Source organism: Metopolophium dirhodum, chromosome 8 (assembly GCF_019925205.1).
Source record: "Metopolophium dirhodum isolate CAU chromosome 8, ASM1992520v1, whole genome shotgun sequence".
NCBI lineage: Eukaryota > Metazoa > Arthropoda > Insecta > Hemiptera > Aphididae > Metopolophium > Metopolophium dirhodum.
Window position 1 is genome coordinate 35985530 of NC_083567.1, and position 22727 is coordinate 36008256.

The 22727-nt window shown below is 28.3% G+C and overlaps 3 protein-coding genes across 15 annotated transcripts; all 3 read right to left on the minus strand.

The window, feature by feature from the left end:
• Positions 1-17: 17 nt before the first annotated feature.
• LOC132949972 (ras-related protein Rab-10-like) lies at positions 18-17315 on the minus strand. Of its 7 annotated transcripts, XM_061021119.1 has the most exons (10): positions 14364-17315; positions 12364-12468; positions 10682-10804; positions 2898-3071; positions 2538-2598; positions 2110-2248; positions 1785-1877; positions 831-920; positions 559-684; positions 18-234 (listed from the first exon to the last, which is right to left on the minus strand). In XM_061021119.1, exons 4-10 carry the CDS (start codon positions 3049-3051, stop codon positions 166-168), a joined length of 732 nt encoding a protein of 243 aa, XP_060877102.1. In that variant the 5' UTR covers positions 3052-3071; positions 10682-10804; positions 12364-12468; positions 14364-17315; the 3' UTR covers positions 18-165. The 7 variants fall into 7 exon arrangements, with proteins under 7 accessions (XP_060877102.1, XP_060877101.1, XP_060877099.1 ...); XM_061021118.1 differs by having other exon boundaries at positions 12364-17315; XM_061021116.1 differs by lacking the exon at positions 10682-10804 and having other exon boundaries at positions 12364-17315.
• LOC132951415 (uncharacterized) lies at positions 15088-15657 on the minus strand. The gene has a single exon (XM_061023218.1). It carries the CDS (start codon positions 15655-15657, stop codon positions 15088-15090), a length of 570 nt encoding a protein of 189 aa, XP_060879201.1.
• Positions 17316-17455: 140 nt separating the features above from the next.
• LOC132949973 (ras-related protein Rab-13-like) lies at positions 17456-22191 on the minus strand. Of its 7 annotated transcripts, none has more exons than XM_061021124.1 (9): positions 21827-22130; positions 21572-21707; positions 21034-21164; positions 20728-20901; positions 20389-20449; positions 19961-20099; positions 18081-18170; positions 17872-17997; positions 17456-17668 (listed from the first exon to the last, which is right to left on the minus strand). In XM_061021124.1, exons 4-9 carry the CDS (start codon positions 20879-20881, stop codon positions 17600-17602), a joined length of 639 nt encoding a protein of 212 aa, XP_060877107.1. In that variant the 5' UTR covers positions 20882-20901; positions 21034-21164; positions 21572-21707; positions 21827-22130; the 3' UTR covers positions 17456-17599. The 7 variants fall into 7 exon arrangements, with proteins under 7 accessions (XP_060877107.1, XP_060877105.1, XP_060877110.1 ...); XM_061021122.1 differs by having other exon boundaries at positions 21019-21164; XM_061021127.1 differs by lacking the exons at positions 21034-21164; positions 21572-21707 and adding an exon at positions 20611-20727 and having other exon boundaries at positions 20794-20901; positions 21827-22132.
• Positions 22192-22727: the final 536 nt, after the last annotated feature.

Genomic DNA, 22727 nt, shown 5'->3' on the forward strand with positions numbered 1-22727 from the left:
GAAGTATTTTACAGCAATTTTAATCAGTGCATAAAAATATAAAATGTATTTCTATAGAATATAATATATAATAATAATAACTAATAAGTAAAACATTATAAGTAAACATTTAATGAAACCATTTTATAAAATGTTATCATGTTTTTCTTATAAATACATCTCAAATCAACAGTTACATTCGGATGGGTTGTCAATGTCACAAACTATTGGTTTGTCTTCTAAGATCACAAAATCCTATAAAACAATAATCAATGCATTTAGTGTTAGTATACATTTAAAGAATAATAAAACCACTGTCAATTTAAACATTTTTATATGTATAATATGTAAATAATACTTTAACTAAGTTACAAAAAAGTTATAAGATACTTAGGGCTGTTCTTACAATGTCCGGTAAAGTGTCGGTTAACGCTTACTGACTGATAATAGATTTTATTACCGACAGAATTCGGCTGGTAAAGTGTCGGTTAACTTTAACCGGAAATTGTAAGAACAGCACTTAGGTAAAGTTATTTCAATTCATAATATGATAGGTAGTATTTTCTATATTCAAATTACCTTTTTAATAGTATTTTCAGATTCCATCTCATTTATCATAGAAACCATTCTCAAAAATGCATCGTCTACGTTTATATTGTTTTTAGAAGATACTTCAAAAAAGGGTATTCCAAAATGTTTTGCAACCTATAAAAATATCCAGTCAATATTAATAGTAGTGATAGTGGCAATATTTCTAAGTTAAAATGTAGGCTGTCATTTTCATTATCATACATAATAATTTGGATAAAAATGTTGTAATTTTTTTTTTTTATTAATCAAACTATTATTACCAGTTTCCCTTCTTCGGTCGACACCATTCTGTTTGATTCCATATCACATTTAGCTCCAATCAAAATTCTTACCACATTTGAAGGAGCAAACTGAAAATAAAAACATAAATATTTAAAATGTAAAACAAGTATTTTACGTGGTGCCTTATTTAGACTATTTATTTCAAAATTATTGGTATTTGTATTGCATATTATGATTCACCACATTAATGGATATTTACCCCTAACGGGGTACATACTTATGATAAAAATATATATTAATAAAGATTTATTAATTGTTTCAGTGTGCAAAAAGAATGGTGTGTCACAATATAATAGATTTTAGATTCTGAGCGGAGTAAACACCGTCCTAGTGGTGTTACAATGGTTTTTATTTTTTTTTTATCCTTTCTACCAGGAGTGGTGCTTCGATTTCAACACATATTTTAGCAAATTGGATCAAGATGGTACTTTAGAGAGGTCAATTTTTGATTTTCTCAATTGTTGTTTAATGCTATGGGAAAAACCATTGACAAATTACGAAAAACAGAAAAAATGGGATTTTAATTTCTAATGTTTTGTTTATCACCATAGAAACGAATAAAAAATTATAATATTATAATATTAATTCAACTTACTGGATATAATAAATAATAATAACAATATAAAATATCCTGACTGACAAACCATCTCCGCTCAGAATTGTTTTTCTTTTACAATTATATTATATCACTGAATTCAAGTTTAATACAATCCATTATACATTAACCCACTTGTAACCTACTGTACAGCAGAGCAACATTCACCACCCGCTTTTTAAATATATAATAACACAATTATTAGGCTAATTTAAAAAAATATATTATATTTGTTTGATAAATATCTATTGAAAACAGTTCATATGGTGCTAATTGACATTTGACTGATAGTATCAAACCTAAATATAGTATAGTATCATACAGTAACAATACTTACTAACAAGGCGATAACTGATACTTGATCAATATTATGAAAAAACAGAATAGTAAGTACAAAGGTTACAATAACATATATCACGAATAACATTATCTACAAAAACATAGGTCACATATTAGAACACTTAACACAAATAGGTAGGTAAGTCACAGCATGAATGCCAAATTATTATCTATATAATCTAAATCCAAAAAAAGTTTGAACTAATATGTTTATAGATGATACCTACTTACCTATATATTATAAAAACATAAATTTTCATTCACCAACATTTAAAATAAATACTATTATTAAATTTAGTTAATCTGAAATTTTGAATACAAACATCATCAATATTTTTCATCCATTTGTGCAAGTCCTGTAGAGAATTTAAATTTGTAACGTCGTAGATAATAAATAACCCCATTGATTCTCTGTAGAACAATTGAGATAAATATTGATATTTTTCAGTTCCAGCTGTGTCCCTAATTATAGTAATAATGAACAAAGACATATTATTACAATTATATCAATCTAATGTTGTGTGATTTAATATATAGTACCTAATGCTTAAACACAAATACACAATTCTTTTAAGTTGTAGTTATGTTTCAATAGTTATGTTACACCCATGAACTTTAAACTTAAGGGCACCCTCCTTAATTAATTCAATAAATGTCAGTGATTCAAACATGTCCGAAGAGTCCCTTAATGCCTTTTGTGATTGTCAATTATTCACAAAATAATATCAAAATATACAGATAATATGCTTACCAAATATTTAAAACAATGCTTTTGTTCTCGAAATTGATAGTTTTCTTTTTTAAATCAATACCTGATAAAAATAAAATTCAAATTCTTAGGTAAATTAGGTGTATACATATTTAACAGCTAGTTAACAATATAACAACATAAACAAGAAGAGGCTTAAAAAGATATATGAGTTAATATCTAGGTAAAGACTCAGATATGGATGTCTGATCTATATATAGTAGATACCTACTACATTTCAAAGCACTTAGATAAGTGCCCAGATACACTTCCTCACCAAGAATAATAAATCTAGGACAATGGATGGGTGCATAAACATTTAAATTCCAACACTGTCGCTGCGAACTTACACGTCAGACTCACCTATCGTGGGTCGACGGTCTTCGATGAAATGTCTGTCACAGTGCCGTTCAATGATAGAAGTTTTACCAGTATTCATGTCACCCACTACGATAATTTTCCAAACCATCTGTTCCGGTACAGGTCTAGTCACACCTGCTACTACTGTGTCACTCATTGCTGCAAATTGAAACTGGACTGAAAATAGGAACAAACTATTCTAAATTGAACTATTGGTAAGCCATTGGTACACGAGTAATTTAATAGTATTATATTTTGTTAAAACTTATAGGTGCCTACTGCCTACATAATAATATACCTGTTGTTATGTAGTACTCCTGCACCACGCGACTATATGGTTTTAGAAGTAGGTATTCAGAGATTATCATAAAATTCATAAAACGTGTTGAACCTTAGACACTGGTTTCTGATAAAATTACAATAATAAAAACAGTAAACAAACTCCGACGACTTAATTAATTTTTCCATAATATAGGTAGGTACATCGTACATACTTATAATTATTATTATATTATACAAATATTAACGATGCATATTAAAAATGTTTTTTCTAAATTGTTATTTTTACGATGGTCTTTTTATTAGTTTTACAATAATACAAGGGTCAAGAAATAATGATGTTTATTAATCCATATTATAAATATTATTAATAACTACTTTTTTGATAAGAAACAAGTACCTACCTATTTGTTTGCTTGTTTAAATTGGACCATAATATGACAACTATAATAGTCAAGATTATCGCGTTAGAAAAAATCTTAAATATGTAAATAGATAATCATAGTTACTACGCTGAATAGTTACTTTATAGTTTATATACTTTAAATCTACAATCGTATTTTAAATAAACATAATTATAATTTTCTATTGTTATTTATTAGTCATAAGAATAATAATTGAATTAAAGTAGAATGACTTTTTACCACCACTCAACAGCGTAAAGAATATTGGGAGAATAGGTAGAAAAAAATAATTTGAAAATGTTGAACTTGCAGTAGAAACAAAAACTTATTATTTCAATGCGTTCTTTTGATTAAATTTAAAAGAACGTATTATTTCAAAACGTTCTTCTGATTAAATTTACAAGAACGATTAACTTAATAACGTTTATTAGGTCTATCATTCAAAAACTTTAAATTTTTTAACGTTTTTTTGGCGACAATTTCAAAAATCATGAACAAATTTAACGTTTTCCTACTAAAATTATTTAAATTAATATTAATTTTTAAATATACCGTATACCTATAGAGTATAGCCTATAGGCTATAAGTGGTGAATCCAGGTAAAATTGATTTATAGATGATAGAGTTATATAGTTTTAAAAATAATAAAAGGTGGATAAGTGGATGTCGCTCTGCTGTACAGTAGGCTAGAAGTGGGTTAGTGTAATTGATGGTGTTAAATTTGAATTCAATGATATAATATCATTGTAGAAGAAAAAAGATTCTGAGCGAAAACAGTAAGTCAGCCTATGATATTACCAAGTATATTTGATGATATTATTGTGAATAAAGTAATTTATATATAACCTATTTACATGGAGCCTAAGAGCCTTGTTTTCAATTTTCAACCCTTAGCTATAAAAGTCGTACATTTTATACAATTTAACTACAAAATAATTATTAAATTTTAAATTTGATAAATTTTGTCAACATTTGAACTTTAAATACAATTAAATAATTATCTTCAAATTAATAACTTCAAACTAAAATGTCCAGAATCTTAAACAGAAAAAAGGTGGATAAGTGGATGTCGCTCTGCTGTACAGTAGGTTACAAGTGGGTCACTGTAATGGATGGTGTTAAATTTGAATTCAATGATATAATATCATTGTATAAGAAAAACGATTCTGAGCGAAAACGGTCAGTCAGCCTATGATTTTACCAAGTATATTTGATGATATTATTGTGAATAAAGTAATTTATATATAACCTATTTACTCGGAGCCTTGTTTTAAATTTTCAATCTTTACCCATAAAAGTTAAACATTTTATACATTTTTAACCACAAAATAATTAATAAATTATAAATTTGATAAATGTTGTCAAAATTTGAACTTTAAATGCTTATAAAAAAAAATTGTGCTTATGTATTTTTAATATTTTTCAACTGCTATTAGAACGATATATCAGGAGCCTTATATTAAATTTTCACGCATTTTTACTCAACAGATAAAATTTTATTGATATTTATAGAAAAAAAAACTTAAAAAAATTGAAAACTGACAATGGCCGTAAACAGCTCAAAAAGAGTCAAAATATTTTGTAAATTTTATGGTGCATAGAAAATGCTAATATAAACATTCAGTCAAAATTTCATGTCCCTACGGTCATTTGTTTTAGAGTTACACCAAAAACCAAAATCGATTTTCTCGAAAACAGATTTTGCGTAAAAATTCCCGTTTTTCCTTAATTTTTCTTTTGTTTTTCACGTCGCTTGTGAAAACTACTGGGAAATTTTTACTTTTGACCCCCCAAAGTACCAACTAGATTCACTTTCCTATCAGAAAAGTTACTATTGAAGAAAATCCAAGCACTTTTACTGTCCTAAAAGGTGATGACAGACACAAAAATAAAAAAAAAAATAAAAAAAAAAATAAAAAAATAAAAAAAAAAACACACATCATTGTAGAATCAATACATTCATCGCTTCGCTCAGAATCTAAAATGTATACCAATTCATTACCTAAAGATAAATTCAAAAAAAAAAAATTGAAAGAGGGAGTTGGCGCCCGCAGGCAAATGCATTTTAGAAAACCAAAAAAAATTTGGAAAAAATTTTACAGCAGAAACACACATTAAAAAGTTCAAGCTAAAATGCCCAGAAATTTAAACAGAAAAAACTATTCAAAATATTTAGTTCATTAAAGAAGGATTATTCGTATGGCACCAGGTTATCAATGTTGAGAAAATTCAGCTAGAGTTAAAATCATTATAAAAAATTGAAGGGAGGTGTTGGCACCCGCACGCAAATGCATTTTAGAAAACCAAAAAAAATTTGGAAAAAATTTTACAGCAGAAACACACATTAAAAAGTTCAAACTAAAATGCCCAGAAATTTAAACAGAAAAAACTACTCAAAATATTTTGTTCATTAAAGATGGATTATTCTTAGAGCACAAGGTTATCAATGTTCAAGTCTACACAAAAAATTCAACTAGAAACTTAACTAAAAAAAAATTTGAAGGAGGTTGTTGGCGCCCGCAGGCAAATACATTTTAGAAAACCAAAAAAAAATGTAGAAAAAATTTTACTGTAGGAAAACACATTACAAAGTTCAAACTAAAATGTCCAGAATTTAAACAGAGAAAATGTGTGTGTATTGTTTACATTAAAATAAACGAATAGTTAATATGATCGGAGGTGTATCACCGTAATATATGTATTAGAAAATGTAGAAAACGAATGTAATTTATTAATGATGCAAAAAAATTAAATAAGAAATTGTACCGTCTCTACTATGTGGTTGGAATTAATAAAGGACATAAAATAATGTTTAATTTAAAATAATATTGTGTTTTTCTGGGTCTATAGTCAATATTAAATTACAAACTATAATGTCTAAATGTAAATTAAAACATAGTCAGATATCTATTTTAGTCTTTGTAAATATGTGCGGATAAAAATTAGATTTAGTACAAAGTAAAAAAAAGTGGGAAGGAAACCTTTAGAATTCTGTGACAATAAGGATATCAAAACAGAAAACCATATTTTAAATTAAAACTATTGATTTTATACATTTTCTATTTACAAAAACTTATAAGTATTGAAAACCTTATAAAAACCTAATAAATTAATTTGTTGTTATATTTTAAAATACATTTTATAATTTGTTGCGGTAAAAAAATCATTAATTCAGGTTGGCTGTATTTAAGTTTTTAATAATACTGGTACAACTCTGGCTGACAGTCTTTAAAACCGTGTTAAAAACTATGATAATTAGTTAACGTCTAATATCCTATCCTATCCTATCCTAACTAAATTAATAATATTTAAATTTTTTCTTTCATTATTATGTTTACAATATCGCATACCTTAACAGTTAGTAAGAAAAGATCATTGCAAAGCTCACTACCAGTGATGATAGTTTTCTATAATCTCCATAGCTTCAACAAACCATAGGTTTACCTAACTAACCTTCTTATGACTTATTAGGACACTTTGAATAAAAAGATCCTGAGTTGCAGGTTGCCGAACTTAAGTGTTTGAATATCAAGTTAATCCTTTGATTGTTGACACCTTCATCCATGCTATGGATGGAGCCCACAGATAATAAAGATATGGATAGGCCACGCCTATGTTAAATACATTTGAGGCCGCGTTCCCGTAGGGGAAGGCAATTGATGCTCCTTTATATTGATAGTCGATACTCGATATAGGTATACTTTATTTGGCCTCAATTGTTCCCCTCGAAGACCGCTGATAATTAGACCATTATGTCCTATACATATCTTTATTATCTATGATGGAGCCTATTATATACCCACACATATATATAGCCTATATAGCCCATACCCAGCTCACTCGTGTAAACAATTTGAAGCACATAAAAGCGATCAACGAGTCTCTGTTAATGATTTATCAGCATCTATCCTAACGCACACTTGGAGACAACACATGCACATGAAAGGTTTTTTTTAAAACAACATTTTTAATGATTTTTTTTAGCTTCATGTTTTTTTTAAAAATACCAGGATAATGTCGAGCATGGGAGCATATTATTTATAACGTATTCAATTAATTTTATTTTGGACTTATTGAAACATGCTATGGAGGGTGGTCCTTTTGGTCGTCCAGTGTCCACAAATATTTCAATTCATAATATGAAATTCCAGCCCTGTCCCCCATACTCTGATATTAAAAGCCCAGCCCACCTTCATATTCTCTATGAAAAAATAAATTTAAGACAAATTTGTAAATCAATGCACAGTCTCTCTATTGTATTAATATTTGTAATTTCATTAATTTTCAGTATTTTGTATAATTAGATTGGGAAAACATAAGACAATATCATTTACACAAGACTGTGACTAACACAATCATACTTTGATAAAAGTATATGATATAAATACCTTCCATATTTGAATTCATCGTTGTTTTTTTTTGGTACTTTATTGGTGGACGGCACTTTAACTACGGTCCCTCAACCTACTGAGGCAACCTTGTGGCATTTCCTTTTAGGAAATTAATTAAATCCTCAAACATAACTCTTAATTCAAGAGTTTGTAACTTATTCAATCATAATATAGTATAGTACATTTCGTAATATTGTTTTATAATATTTACTGTTAGTGAAATATTAAGTTTGTATTTCCAATATAATATATGTTATGATATTTATGGACATCACTTGCACCATGGCCCCTAGATATAGTAATGTGGCGACCCGGCATATCTCTTTTAGATAAATGTTTAAATACTGAATCAAGTCTTCCAATTTACTAAACATTTATATTTTGTAGATAATTTGGGATAATTTGATGAAGAATTTGAAATTGAAAAAAGAGACCGTGTGATTTAACAAAATGTGGTGTGAAATGTACATTTGAACACCTGTTATAATGTATTATATTGAACTTTAGTTAATTTTTTAAAATGTACTATTATAAACATTTGAACATTTAATACAATAAACGTATATTATACATAGATTTCAATTATGATTTTTTTATAGTTTTTTTTTTTTTTTTGATAGTTACCTATCTACTACAATACAAGACACTTTATTTTTATATTTTGAAGCAATATATGTTTTGGATTATTTAGATCTATATATACTAAATTTCAGACCCGTAGTTTTTTGGTTATAAGTATTTAAAGTTTATATGATCAGAATAGTGGAACCAAATATTTTGAGATTCTACTAGAATGTATTAGTTAAATTATAATAGGTATGTGGAATAACAGTACCTAACCTTCTATGATAATTTGTTATGAATATAATACAAGTAAAAGCTCAAATTTAGCACTTTTACGGTACTTAATACAAAAATATAGAAATACCTATATTTTGTTCAGTAAGGCACGGGGCTCACTAAGATACGGTCCATAGTTCATAGTTTTATTTCATTTATAATAATAATGCTTTTTAATATACTTTTTTCATAAATTAATATTTAATACAGTTGGCTTTAATGATTTGTTTGAACTATTAGTACGTTTTTATTTGAGAGATCCCTATTATTACAACACCGTTACCAATATGCGTCTCACTACTGTACCCCGGTTTCCACTACAGATAAATCATTACTTATTACCAGGGCTGTGAATGCATTTACATGCTTTTTTGTTACGCCGTGACCATATAAAAAATGGATTCGGCCAAAATCTTATTTTACATATTATTCTTTTGGGTTAGTTCATAATATAATTGCATGTTTTCATGATTTCTTCGTATTTATGCTTATTTTCTTAAAATGTTTTTATATTTACGGTTCATCCGTTAGAAAAATAAATAGGTACCTACCAAGTGTGTAAATAAAGAATTTTTTTTTGTAAACCAATTTTAATTATTATTTATTAATTTAAAAAATTTTTAATAAAAACGTTTTCATTCAGTATTTTTTTGAATTTTAAGTGCATATTTTTGAATATTTCAGTGCATATATTATTTTCATGTTTTTAGTGCATACATGCGCAGGCAAATATTTAACACTTTTTCATTGCATTAAATTTTCAGCCCTCCTAATTACTTTTACTTCCAATCATAATACCTACCACAGTTAATGTTAAATGTCAAATTGTCAACAATCAACTGCTTCTTTAACTTGATAACACTTAAGAGGATGTCATATTTTTAGCACACCATTTATTTCTCTCTCTGACCCACGCACAATCATTTTAGTGTTTTCTTAATCGTACATTTGGTATGCTAAGTGTGGGTCTAAGATGGAAAACAAATTGTGCGCTGACATCCCAACCAGCAACAGATCTTTTTATTCTATCCTATAAGTCAAGGTTGTAAGCCTATATCAACTAATAACGGTAGTTTCAGCCAAAGAGTGGAGTGGTCTTTGCAATTCAAGATCCTTTCCTACGTATTCGGTATTGTTAACATAACTATTCTACCTTTAGTCTTTACACTTTTTCTTCCCCCGTCTCTCACAGCTATATACACTATACAGGTTCAGCCACTCTCATTCCACACCTCCATATGATCGGTATTCTGTATATCCATCTCTTCTTCAGTCTTCTCGCCCCTCATTTCCCCCCTAAATTAACTTCTATAGCCACTCTCACTATCTTTTATCATACAGTGACCGAACCACCTAAACCTATTCTCTCTTGTTTTCACTACAATATGTACACTACCCTACACTACCCTTAATTAATTAATTTCTTATTCTATCCTCTTTTGTACCTCAACACCCAACTTATTATTCTCATATCTGCTACTCTCACTCCACTTACCTACCCTAACCTTACATTTCTTTTTCGTCTTTCCCTTTCATACACCAACAATTCTGAAGTCCTGTTGACCTCTTTCCTTATCTTCGCCTTATCACACACTTCCTATTCACTCAGTCTCTAATTACCTACAAGTCATCGTACTTGATTATAGGTGAAAATATTTAAATATCATTGAGCGAATTCCCTACGCAAAAGAATTACTTAAAAAAATATCATACCTGACCAATTTTCTAATTTTATCACGACTTTATTGATAGCCAGAATAGTGTTATACCAGTATGGTTACAATACAAATAATTGAAAAGTTGCGGGCAATACATCTCCTGATCGATTAACAATAATAAAAAGAAACCTACGGAAAAATAAGAAAATACATACCCCGTGACCGAATCAAAATCTGCTACGAAACTTAGTCTTCGAAACACTGAAACGTTCACTCATTTCAGTCTGCTTATGATATATTATTCCCAGTTGGTAAATTTTCACTGAAGAATACCATTTCTGAAATAACACGCATCTTGCAGTGAAATGTTCTAAAGTATACTTATGACCTATATGCGTTACAGATATTATATAAACCTATACCAATAAATAATGTTAATTTTTATTATACAGAGTTTGTATTTTTAAATGTTGTATTCAAGGATTTATTAGTTTTATACATCATACCTAACAAAAATTACATTTATTCACAAGTCAGTTATCAACTAGAACTCGACTACCGGCAAAATATTGTGCTCTTTGATGTTTTTTTAATTTGTATTTTAATAGTTTATACACGGATTTATTACTATTACTAATTATAGTAGGTGTAGTTAAATTCAATAATTTACAAATATTATACCAATTAATTAAATAAAAACATTTGAAGCATTGTGTTAAAGTAAACAAGAGATAAATAGGATTACAATGCATTTCAATTATGTTATGTACCTTTATGTGAAAAATAAACAAAAATAATAATAATCGTAACACCCATGTTCATGTTTTACATAAAATATAAAAATTAATAACATTATATTGTTATAAATACTTCGCGCAAACCTAAGGTGTTACCCGGCGAATAGTATGGGCAAATAAGGTACGCGTATTAAACCGTGGTAAAACTTAGACAGCGTTTGGATTGTTCGGACGGGCAGCCCCCTTTTCGGCCAAAATGTACCCTTCCCTTTTCAGCCAGTATCACTTTTCGGCCAAAACTTTCCGTTCCCTTTTCGGCCAGCACCTACAGTTTTCTTTAAAATTTACAATTTATTATAACAACTGAACTTTAAAATTTTTATATTTAATTAAATACGATTGTATCCAAAAATGATTTTTTTTAATATTATTACCTATAACTGTAAAAATACTGAAAAAAATAAAAAATAAAACAATTGGCAATAAACTGTTATAAGTTTATAACATATTATTATTACAATTTATTATATTATATATTTACATTAGTATTTATAATCAATGTTATTACTTACATTAATCGAATAGAAATTAATATAGTCATATAATACATATAGGTAATAAGAATAGGTATATAATAATAATTATGATAGTAAAATATAACCAACTATGAACGAAATTAAATTTACATTGAAGAGTAAAGGAAATAAAAATAGTAACATTTTTTGAACAAAAATTAATTGTCAGTTTATTTGACTAAGTTAATAATATGTCAAACCATTTTATTGCCAATTGTTTTATTTTATTATTTTTTCACTCAATTTTAGGTAAGAATGTCTATCAAAAAATCACATTTTTGGATTCAATCATATTTAATTAAATATAAATATTGTTAAGTTCAGTTGTTATAATTGTAAAAGGAACTTTATGTTTTGGCCGAAAAGTGACACTGTCCGAAAAGGGAAGGGTACATTTTGGCCGAAAACGGTGACGCCCGTTCGAACTGGCGTATAATTTATTATTTATTATGCATTGCGCCTTTGGTAGGTAGTAACGTATATGCTTCTACGTTAGCGAGTTAATAGATTTTTCGTGACAGTAAATATTTAATTCAAGTCTAAAAATTAAATTTAAGCCCCAAAATAATATGAAAACAAACTTACGCGTAAACATCGACTCTTCCGGTGAAACCCAGCTGTACTGCAGCACATGCTGCCGCCGAAAAAAACAGTTATCTTCATCCGTCTACATCTCGCTCCGAATTGAAACTAGAAAGTGTGAAAATATTTTATGAAAATAACCTAAACGTTACAAAATGTGAAAGTTCGTGTTATATTATAATATTATACTGCTTAACGAACTTTCCGTCAATTGTTGGCTTATTTTATTTTTTTGTTCACTGCAATTATTAGAATAATGAATCGTCTCCGCCGAATGTCGACAATTGGCGATTGCCATAGATGACATAAATATATTATAATATGATAAATCCATAGAACTTATCCTCAGTATATACAGTATGTCCCACCAAGATCTGACAAATGCCATAACTTTTGCTATATACAAAATTTTAAAGTTTTTTTATTATAGATAATTTATTGTCACTCGCGCTACACGTATAATATACAAAAAATTATTTTTATTTTTTATTACTGAAAATAAAAATTTAAAATTTGATTTAAATTTTTTTAGATAAATTCGAAATGGCCAATTTGTGAATCTGATTATAATAACAGTTTTTATGGTAAAAACATTTATATAAGTCAAGTAGTTTATTTTTTAGAATTTTTTTAATATATATAATTTGTTAATTAAATTACTTTCGAGATTATTTTGGAATGTAATAACTATTTTAAAAATATTATTTTTGGGAATTTGCTGACATGAGTATATTTCTTAAATTATTTACTTATCACATAATATTAACAATTTTTGTCATACGTTTAAGTAGCATAATTTTTTTTTTGTAAGATCTTCTTGATACATCCTGTAAAATATGGTTTATTGATAAAATATCATATGTTCTTTACAGAAAACTTTGTGATCTGTAATATATTCTGGTTTTCTATTTCAAGGGGGTTGTCCTGGAAAAGTGAAATCGATGAAAAATATTGAAATAAGATAAAAATGCATATTTTTATGGTTTTGAATATGAAAGCTCTGAGATGATCGATATGAATTTCGTTAGAAATCTAGAGGTACTAGAAAACTAAGATAAGCATGTTGAATGAAATAAATTAAAAATTTATTTTCACAACAATCACTTAAAAATTAGTTTAATTCAAATAATGAGACGAAACTTATTAAATCATTTAAATTTTCCAGAACCAGTCCCCTTGGTCGCATGCCAATTTTAACCATATACTAGACCTCAAGTTTATAGACATTCTATATAATGCATTCTCCTGCCGCGGCCGGTGGCCCTAAACACTGTTGGGGAAATTTTTATTTCTTTAGTAATTAAACTACGATACGAATTATACGTTACGTATGTATACTGTCCAATACTCGATTACCAGAATTTAGATTAAAGAATGTGATATACCAAGGTAACCTATCGATTTATTCTAAAACAGAAACTTAACCTAGGTACCAATAATATCACAATATCAAATAGTGAAGTGTGAAAATTTGAAGAAAATGTCCTATAAGTATATCCCGTAAAACTCCCAAAATAAAACGTGCGTTTGAGGTGTTCTCTTAAAACCCAAATGTTGAATGCCTGTAGCCCGTATGGATAGAACATTTATGTTTCACATAAGACATGTTAAACTATGTGTTATGTGACACATAAATTCACTATGCATACGGACATAATAGTGGTGGATCCGCTTAACGAAAACTAAAACTATCATGACGGAACGGATTTACGAAGAACTACTTACAAATCATATTAAATAACATTAATCATTATGTATGTTCTTAATTTAATAGGTATAGGTATAAATACCTACCTTCCTATTTATAAAAGCATTGCCTCCTAATCATTGATTTTAAATTTTAAAAATTATTCTACTATAACAATGAATTAGCTGTAGGTAAAGTATTATAATTTAAAGTATTTTCATAATATCCAAATTGTTGTACACCTATAACAACTGGATTTTTTAAAACTATTCTACGTCTGGCGGGTATATAAGTTTGTCTGACAATAAATATTTACATTAGGTCTACCGCGTCAAAAGAGTAGAAGGACAAAACTTATGTAATTATTCATTCTTCCAGCGAAACGCGTTCCCTTCGAGTGTATATAATATTGTCTAGTGCCAGAGCTGTGAATCTCCGACAAGGAAAAACCGCATGTCTTCATATCTCTGATCCAAAAGTTCAGTCTGGAAGTATTGAGATTAATGACATTTGTAAAAATAGGTACCTAGCTTAATAACCAGAATGGAACGAAATATGTTAGTATGTATTGGAATCGCTGTTCGTCTCAGACGATTGTCATTTGCCATAAATTATTTGTAATTACAACCTAACCGTCCTAACCTATGGATGATGGATATTTTCACATTATCTTTTTTTTTTTTATTATTCATGGTACAGCATCAACTGCTAAGGTTATTAGCTTGCAACAAAAATTGGTAATTAGTACATAATAGAGTATAGTTATACAAATACAATAAATTCTTAAATTAAATTATACATATCAATTTGTTTTAAAAATATGATTATTTTGTTAGTGTTGTCATGGATAGGGCTGAGGGCTTCAAAGAGGTTGTCGGGCAATTTTAGACTTTTTCTGGTATCTGTATGGATACGGCAGCTGATAAGGAGGTGCTTGACTGTGAGAGGTTCTCCTCAGGTTAGGCACATTGCTGGTTCTTCTCTGCGCATAAGATGTCCATGGGACATCTTTGAGTGACCTATACGTAATCTATTAATGACTATACTTCATCTTTGCGATTTGATGTATGGGGCTTAGGCCAGTATTCAGTAATATTTTTTATTTCTCTCAGTTTGTTATTGGGTGTACGACGCCATTCAGATTCCCATAAATTAGTACAAAAGGTGTTGACATTCCTATGGATGTCGATGAGTGAGGAGTACGTGCGTATTTCGGTCAGAGGGTTATTTACTGCTTCACGAGCTACTTTGTCAGCTTTCTCATTGCCATCAATTCCACAATGGCCAGGTGTCCATATGAACCGTATGTTCTTGTTGGCTTTTTCAATGATGTTGCTTATTTTGATTGCTAGGATGCTTGAGTGTAAATTATATTTCAGATTGTTTAGAGCGCTGAGCGAATCTGTACAAATCTTAATGGTGGAATCGGGTAGTTGAATGGCTAGGTGGACTCCTTCCAGGAGTGCAAAGTATTCTGCCGTATATATACTATTATGGTCTGGTAATTTGTACGATATGGATTGCTCTCCGTTTATGATAGCGATCGCGACACCTGAGTTTGTTTTGGAGGCATCTGTATAGATTTGTGGTTTAGATGGGAAAGAGTCCATGATTTCATTGAATACATTTTTATATATAACATTATCTTTAAAAAACATTTATTTGTTTCTACTAGACGCAAATGCAGTAAATTTATAATAGATAACGGTTTGCTACTTATGGTAACCATTTATTTATTACTTGGTTTATTAACAAATTCTAATTTATATAAAATAATAAATAAATAAAATCGTTTTATTAATCCCAATATTTAAAAATAATGTTTTGAATAAAATAATAAAAAAAATTTAAGAAATACCTATTAATTAATATTAAATAACAAAATAACTAAATAAATTTTGTATTTATTACTAATTACTATGCACTAAATCAATGATGTCTGAAGTTATAAAAAAAACACCGCTTTTTTAACTTATCAATACTAATTTCTGGATGTTTTTTTTAAATTTAAATTCAATGATATAAAATCATTGTATAAGAAAAACGATTCTGACCGAAAACGGTCAGTCAGCCTATGATATTACCAAGTATATCTTATGATAGTATTGTGAATAGAGTAATTTATATATAATCTATTTACGTGGAACCTTGTTTTAAATTTTCAATCCTTAGCTATAAAATTTGAACATTTTATAAATTTTCAACTACAAATTAATTATTAAATTTTGTCAAAATTCGAAATTTAAATGCTTATAAAAAAAGATTGTGCCTATGTATTTTTAAAATTGATCAACTGCTATTGTAACATTATATCAGGAGCCTTGCATTAAATATGTCAACATAATATCATTCAACAAGAGAAACCTAAAATAAATATAAACTTTTATGAAGTTATTTGAGGAAAAAAATATTTTAATATTATAATTTTAGGATAACAGCCTTGATAAGAATACTTTTTAAATGTGGATTATTTGGAGGAGCAAAATTATACTTTTGCCTCCACAAACAACCTAGGTATGTAGTTTTAAATAGATAATACATTTGGGAGGGCTAATCTAAAACTTGGTAGGGAGGGGCTATGCCCCCCCCCCCAACCCCATCCCTAGCTCCACATATGACTACTCCCTATATAATTATAATAAAACAATGAAACGACAGCTGTTAGTACTTTGTAGATAACTATACAATACGAATAATTAATGCGAAAGTTATGTTAATGATGGACTAATTAAGAATTAATATATTTTTTTTTTTTTTTAAGATAATGTTATCCACATACATTATCTTAAAAAAAAAAAAAAATATATTAATATAAAACCTATATAATTTTTAAGAATACCACATACAGTTTCAAAATATAACACTGATTTTTTTTTTTTATTTCTATCCGATATGTTGCAGTATTATAGTTAAAATTTATTAGGTTGTCAATTTTCCATAAAAAGTATGTTTAATTGAATGTATTGTAAACACTGTGCACTAAGATAACTTGGAGACAATCATGAGTATACCATAGTATTACATATAAAAAAAAAACAATTTTTTGAGAAAGAGTAAAGATGACTTTTTGACACAGTTTGAGAGTAAAGGACGGTAAAATGTAGACGCATCGGTGTAGTAAACGGTAAAGTCACTTTTAAAATTTAAATACCTGTTCCGATATGAAAGTCTTCAGCTAATCTAAAAGTATCAAATGACCCAACTTAGCGAGGGATCAATAATCAAATTCCTAATTTTACTGCACATGTATTACTTACTGTAGAGCAATAATTCATTACATAGCCAAATAAGACCATCAGAGGTTTTGTAAATTATTCATGATATATATATATATATATTCCAGTATATTTCTTAGGATGTGATTTCTGTATCTAAAATGATATAATTAATTGATAATCAAGAGGAAAGTATCATAAAGCAATTTTAATTGATCAGTGTGGAAAAATATAAAATGTATTTCTATAGAATACCTATATGTAATAATAATAATTAATAAGTAAAACTTAAGTATACATTTAATCAAACCATTTTATAAAATGTTATCATATCAAATCAACAGTTACATTTGGATGGGTTGTCAATGTCACAAACTGTTGGTTTGTCTTCTAAGATCACAAAATCCTATAAAACAATAATCATTATATTTAGTGTTATTATACATTTAAAGAATAATAAAACTACCATTAATTTAAACATTTTTATACCTACATATAATATGTAAATATAAATTAAACCAAGTTTAAAAAATTATAAGATACTTCGTTAAAATTTTTTCAATTGATGATATGATAGGTAGTCTTAAAAATATTTACTGTTCAAATTACCTTTTTAATAGTATTTTCAGACTCCATCTCGTTTATCATAGAAACCATTCTCAAAAATGAATCGTCTATGTTTATATGGTTTTTAGAAGATACTTCAAAAAAGGGTATTCCAAAATGTTTTGCTACCTATAAAAATATCCAGCCATTTTTAATAGTAATGATAGTGGAAATATATCTAAGTTAAAATGCAGGCTGTCAATTTTTATTACCAGTTTCCCTTCTTCGGTCGACACCATTCTGTTTGATTCCATATCACATTTAGCACCAATCAAAATTTTTATCACATGTGAAGGAGCAAACTGAAAATAAAAACAAAAATATTTAAAATTGTAAGCAAGTGTTTTATTATATGGTGCCTAATTTGGACAATTTATTTAAAAAGTAAAAACTATTGGTATTTGTGTTGCATATAATCTACCACATTCGCATACCTAAATCAAGTACATTTATGATTAAAAAAATATACCTATTAATTGTTTTAGTGTGCAAAAAGAATGGTGTGTCACAATATATATATACACAATTAGATTTTTTTTTAATTACTATTTTACATATTTTGTTTGATAAATATCTTTTGAAAATAGACAACAGTTCATATGGTGCCAATTGACTGATATTATCATACCTAAGTATAATATATTATATAATAACAATACCAACAATACGATAACCAATACTTGATCGTAGGCGTGAGCAGAGTTTCAAGTCAGGGGCAGCGAACATTTTTACCAGCCCATTTTTTTTCGTAGGTACTGACGGCCTGGGTGGGGGAGGGTGGTAATAAAATTGATATTGTCGTATATTGCAGACAGTCGTCAAAATAATATTATTTAATATATATGTAATATAGGTGGGAATATTTTAAATTGTAAGTTATTGACATAGGTCAGGCCAGCGAAGCAATAATGTGCTGAGGCGACAATAATATTTTCTATATAACACCGCCGTACGCGCAGGCACGGCCCCGTTGTCGCTGAGTGATTCGGCGAGGACGTAGCTACGACACAGAATATATGAAATTTCATATATTCTGTGGCTACGACGTGCGTGTGAATGTGAAACGCCGATCGTAGTACGGGCTAGGCGATCTGAATTTGCTAAGTGTTTTATTTATGTTTGTTTTAATACAATAAAAGTGTTTCCGACCTGAAAACCCGAGTTAAACATTATTTTAGTCATTCTTACGTTCTTACGTTTTATGGGAACAGCGCCGGGATATACGTACTATGTGTCAATGAAGTTTTATTAAACTGAATAGTGCCAAGGTTTATGTAATCTTTAAGTCATTTCAACTAGATAGGAACGAACTAAGAATTGACAAGCGCATACCATCGTACCTCAACGAGTTAACAGTGCTATTCTAATTTCTAATTAACTTTAGAGAGTGTCATTAACTAGAGAATACGAGGGTAAGGCGTATAGTTGGTTTACCGCGTATTGTCTAATACGGGTGATACCACAATATTATAGTGTGCCTACTACATCATTATGATAGGACACGGTAAACCTTAGTTATTCTTATTTTTTTATCAATTATAATATTAGATATACACCTTAATGTGTTTAATGAATGTTACTAATAATATTAATAATAATATTATTATGTGATCTGTGTTAAAAAAACTTATTTCAACAAAAATGTCAAAAAAGATTAGCCTCGTAATTCAAAACACTTTTTGGATAACTAACTTATTTTTTACAGAGTTTTATACAGTGGCCCATTGGACCTGTTCGGCATTTTCAAATCGAATCGAACCGTTCAGGAGTAGCAATAGCACAACCTGCTGCCCCTGTGCGCACACCTATGTACTTGATTAATATTATGAATAAACAAAATAAGTACATAAGTTACAATAACATATGCTACAAATAACACCATATACCAAAACGTAGGTTATGAACACTAAACACAAATAGATAAGTCACAACCAACAATACAACATGAATGCCATATTAAATCTAAAAAAAGTTTGGACTAAATTTGCTATTAGCTGATATTATTTCTATCAAAAACATAAATTTATATTCACCAATATTTCAGTTAAATACTATTAATAAATTTTGTTAATCTGAAATTTTAAATACTAACATCATTAATATTTTTCATCCATATGTCCAAGTTGTGTAAAGAATTTAAATTTGTAACGTCGTAGATAATAAATAATCCCATTGCTCCTCTGTAGTACAACTGAATTAAAGATTGATATTTTTCAGTTCCAGCTGTGTCCCTAATTATGGTAATAATGAACAAAAACATATGATTACAAATTACAATTATATCAACTTAATGTTGTGTTATTGAATAGTACCTAAATCTAATGCACATTAACACAAATACACATTCTTTTAAGTTGTAGTTATTATTCAATAGTAGACCCATGAATTTTAAACTTATGGACACCCTCCCTACTTAATTCAATGAATGTCGGTGATTTAAATATGTTCAGAGTCCCAATTGTCTTTTGATTGTCAATTCTTACAAAAAATAATATCAAAATATTCAAATAATATGCTTACCAAACATTTAAAACGATGCTTTTGTTCTCGAAATTGATAGTTTTCTTTTTTAAATCAATACCTGATAAAAATAAAATTCAAACACTTTAGGTGTATACATATTTAACAGTTATTATTATTACAACACATACAAGAGGAAGCTTAAAAAGAAATAGGAGTAAATATCTAGGTAAAGACTCTGTAATCTATATCATATATAGATTCTATATAGTAGGTACCTACCTACCATATTTTCCCAGATACACTTCCTCACCAAGAATAATATGTCTTGGACAATGGTTGGGTGCATAAACATTTAAAATTCAGCACCATTGTTGCGGGTTTACAAGACCGACTCACCTGTTGTAGGTCGATAATATTCGATGAAATGCTTGTCACAGTACCGTTCAATGATAGAAGTCTTACCAGTGTTCGAGTCACCCACTATGATAATTTTCCAAACCCTCTGTTCCAGTACAGGTCCAGTCACACTTTTTACTACCATGTCGTCCATTGCTGCACATTGAAACTGGTCTGAAAATAATTATAAACTATACTATATTGAACTATTGGTAAGCCATTGGTATACGGTCAAAATACATTGGTATACGGGTAATATTAATAATATTATATTTTGTTATAGGGGCCTACATGATAATAGTATACTTGTTAATATGTAGTACTGCTGCTCCACTCGACTATTTTATGAATTATGATTCAATCATGAAGATTATTTCTAATCTTCATGGATTCAATAAAGAGTATCATGAATCGTGTTGAAACATGAATACTGGTTTCTGATAAAATTAAAAAATTAAGCATTGTAAACAAACTCCAACGACTTAATATATTTTTCCATATTACACATACATATTACTATTATGTTATACTTATGGTGACCAGTTATTAGAAAAAAAAAGAAGTAAACAGCCAATAGGTCTTACAATATAACATATTATTATATTATATTTAGATATAAAATACAATACAAATTAAACAACCTATATTCATTTTGAAACATAACTGACATAACATATCATACATTTTTAATCTTACTATTAATTAAAAATGTATCTGTTTATTAATATTTATTATTTTACAAATCGTGTGACCTTTCATAACAAAACAATTTAAAAAATAACAAACTTTTAATAGAGAACATTTTTTTACATATTATCATCTTTTACCCAAACATTTAACTTACCTACTTAATGTATTTAATAACTAACTTATAATGGGAATAAATATTAATATTTTAAATATTTTTGAAATCTATGCATTTTTTTAAGTACATTTGATCTGTTTTCAACTTATTAAACACTTCATAACACATTTCATCACTAAAAAAAATTCAAAAACTTTAGTATTTTTGACATAATATCATAACATTTCAACACATTTTTATTTGCCGCAATAAGTAAATTGTCTAAAGAATAAGTATTATTTTTAAAGTAATTACCCTTCCACTCAATAAAGCAGCCTTTAGAGCCAATTTATGTTTTTTTTTTTGATTAAACGTGTATTAATATTACTGCAACCGCTATTCGATATATCGACTTCACGTTTACATATTTCACAATAAACAATGCTATATATGCTACATATGCTTTTTTATAGTTGAATTTGAAGTAGACTTCATAAACGAAAATTCTTTTTGAAGGTCACTATTAAAATTACACTTCCTACGACAGCGGTGCCATTTCAAAAAAATAATTTTTCTGTATTATAATATTTTATTTGATTAATCGTAATCATTAAAAGCAGTAAACATTACCATAAATCAAGATAACAAGGAGGCCTTGCCGCCATAGATATAACAAATAATATCATGCCCACGAACTACTACACAGGACTGGACACTCCGGGCAGGGGGAGGGTGGGACAACGGTCACAAAGTTGTACGGGTATGTAGTTTTACGACTGTGATGCTATCTAGTGACGTACTAGATTTACTACATTTCGAATTTTACTTTTATAAACATTATATTTATATATAGACTTATGAAATATGAAAAAAATAAATAAATCGATTAACATAAATATTTCTATATTTCTATGAGTTTGTTGTATCTTATTAATATTGTTATACACCATTACATCATACATTATTATTACATTATTTAATATGGGTCGCTTGTGCTCGGTATTAATATGCGACAGTAGAGTAAATAAAAGTAATTATAATGAAAATATTACTCTATTTTCAATACCTAAGGATGAATCTATCCGTGAATCATGGACAAGTATTGTTAACCATTGGAATGGCAACAACCAAAATGTTTCATACTTATGTCATAAACATTTTAACAATGAGAAAATCATTAAAACATTTATAAGAACTTATATATTATTTTTAATAA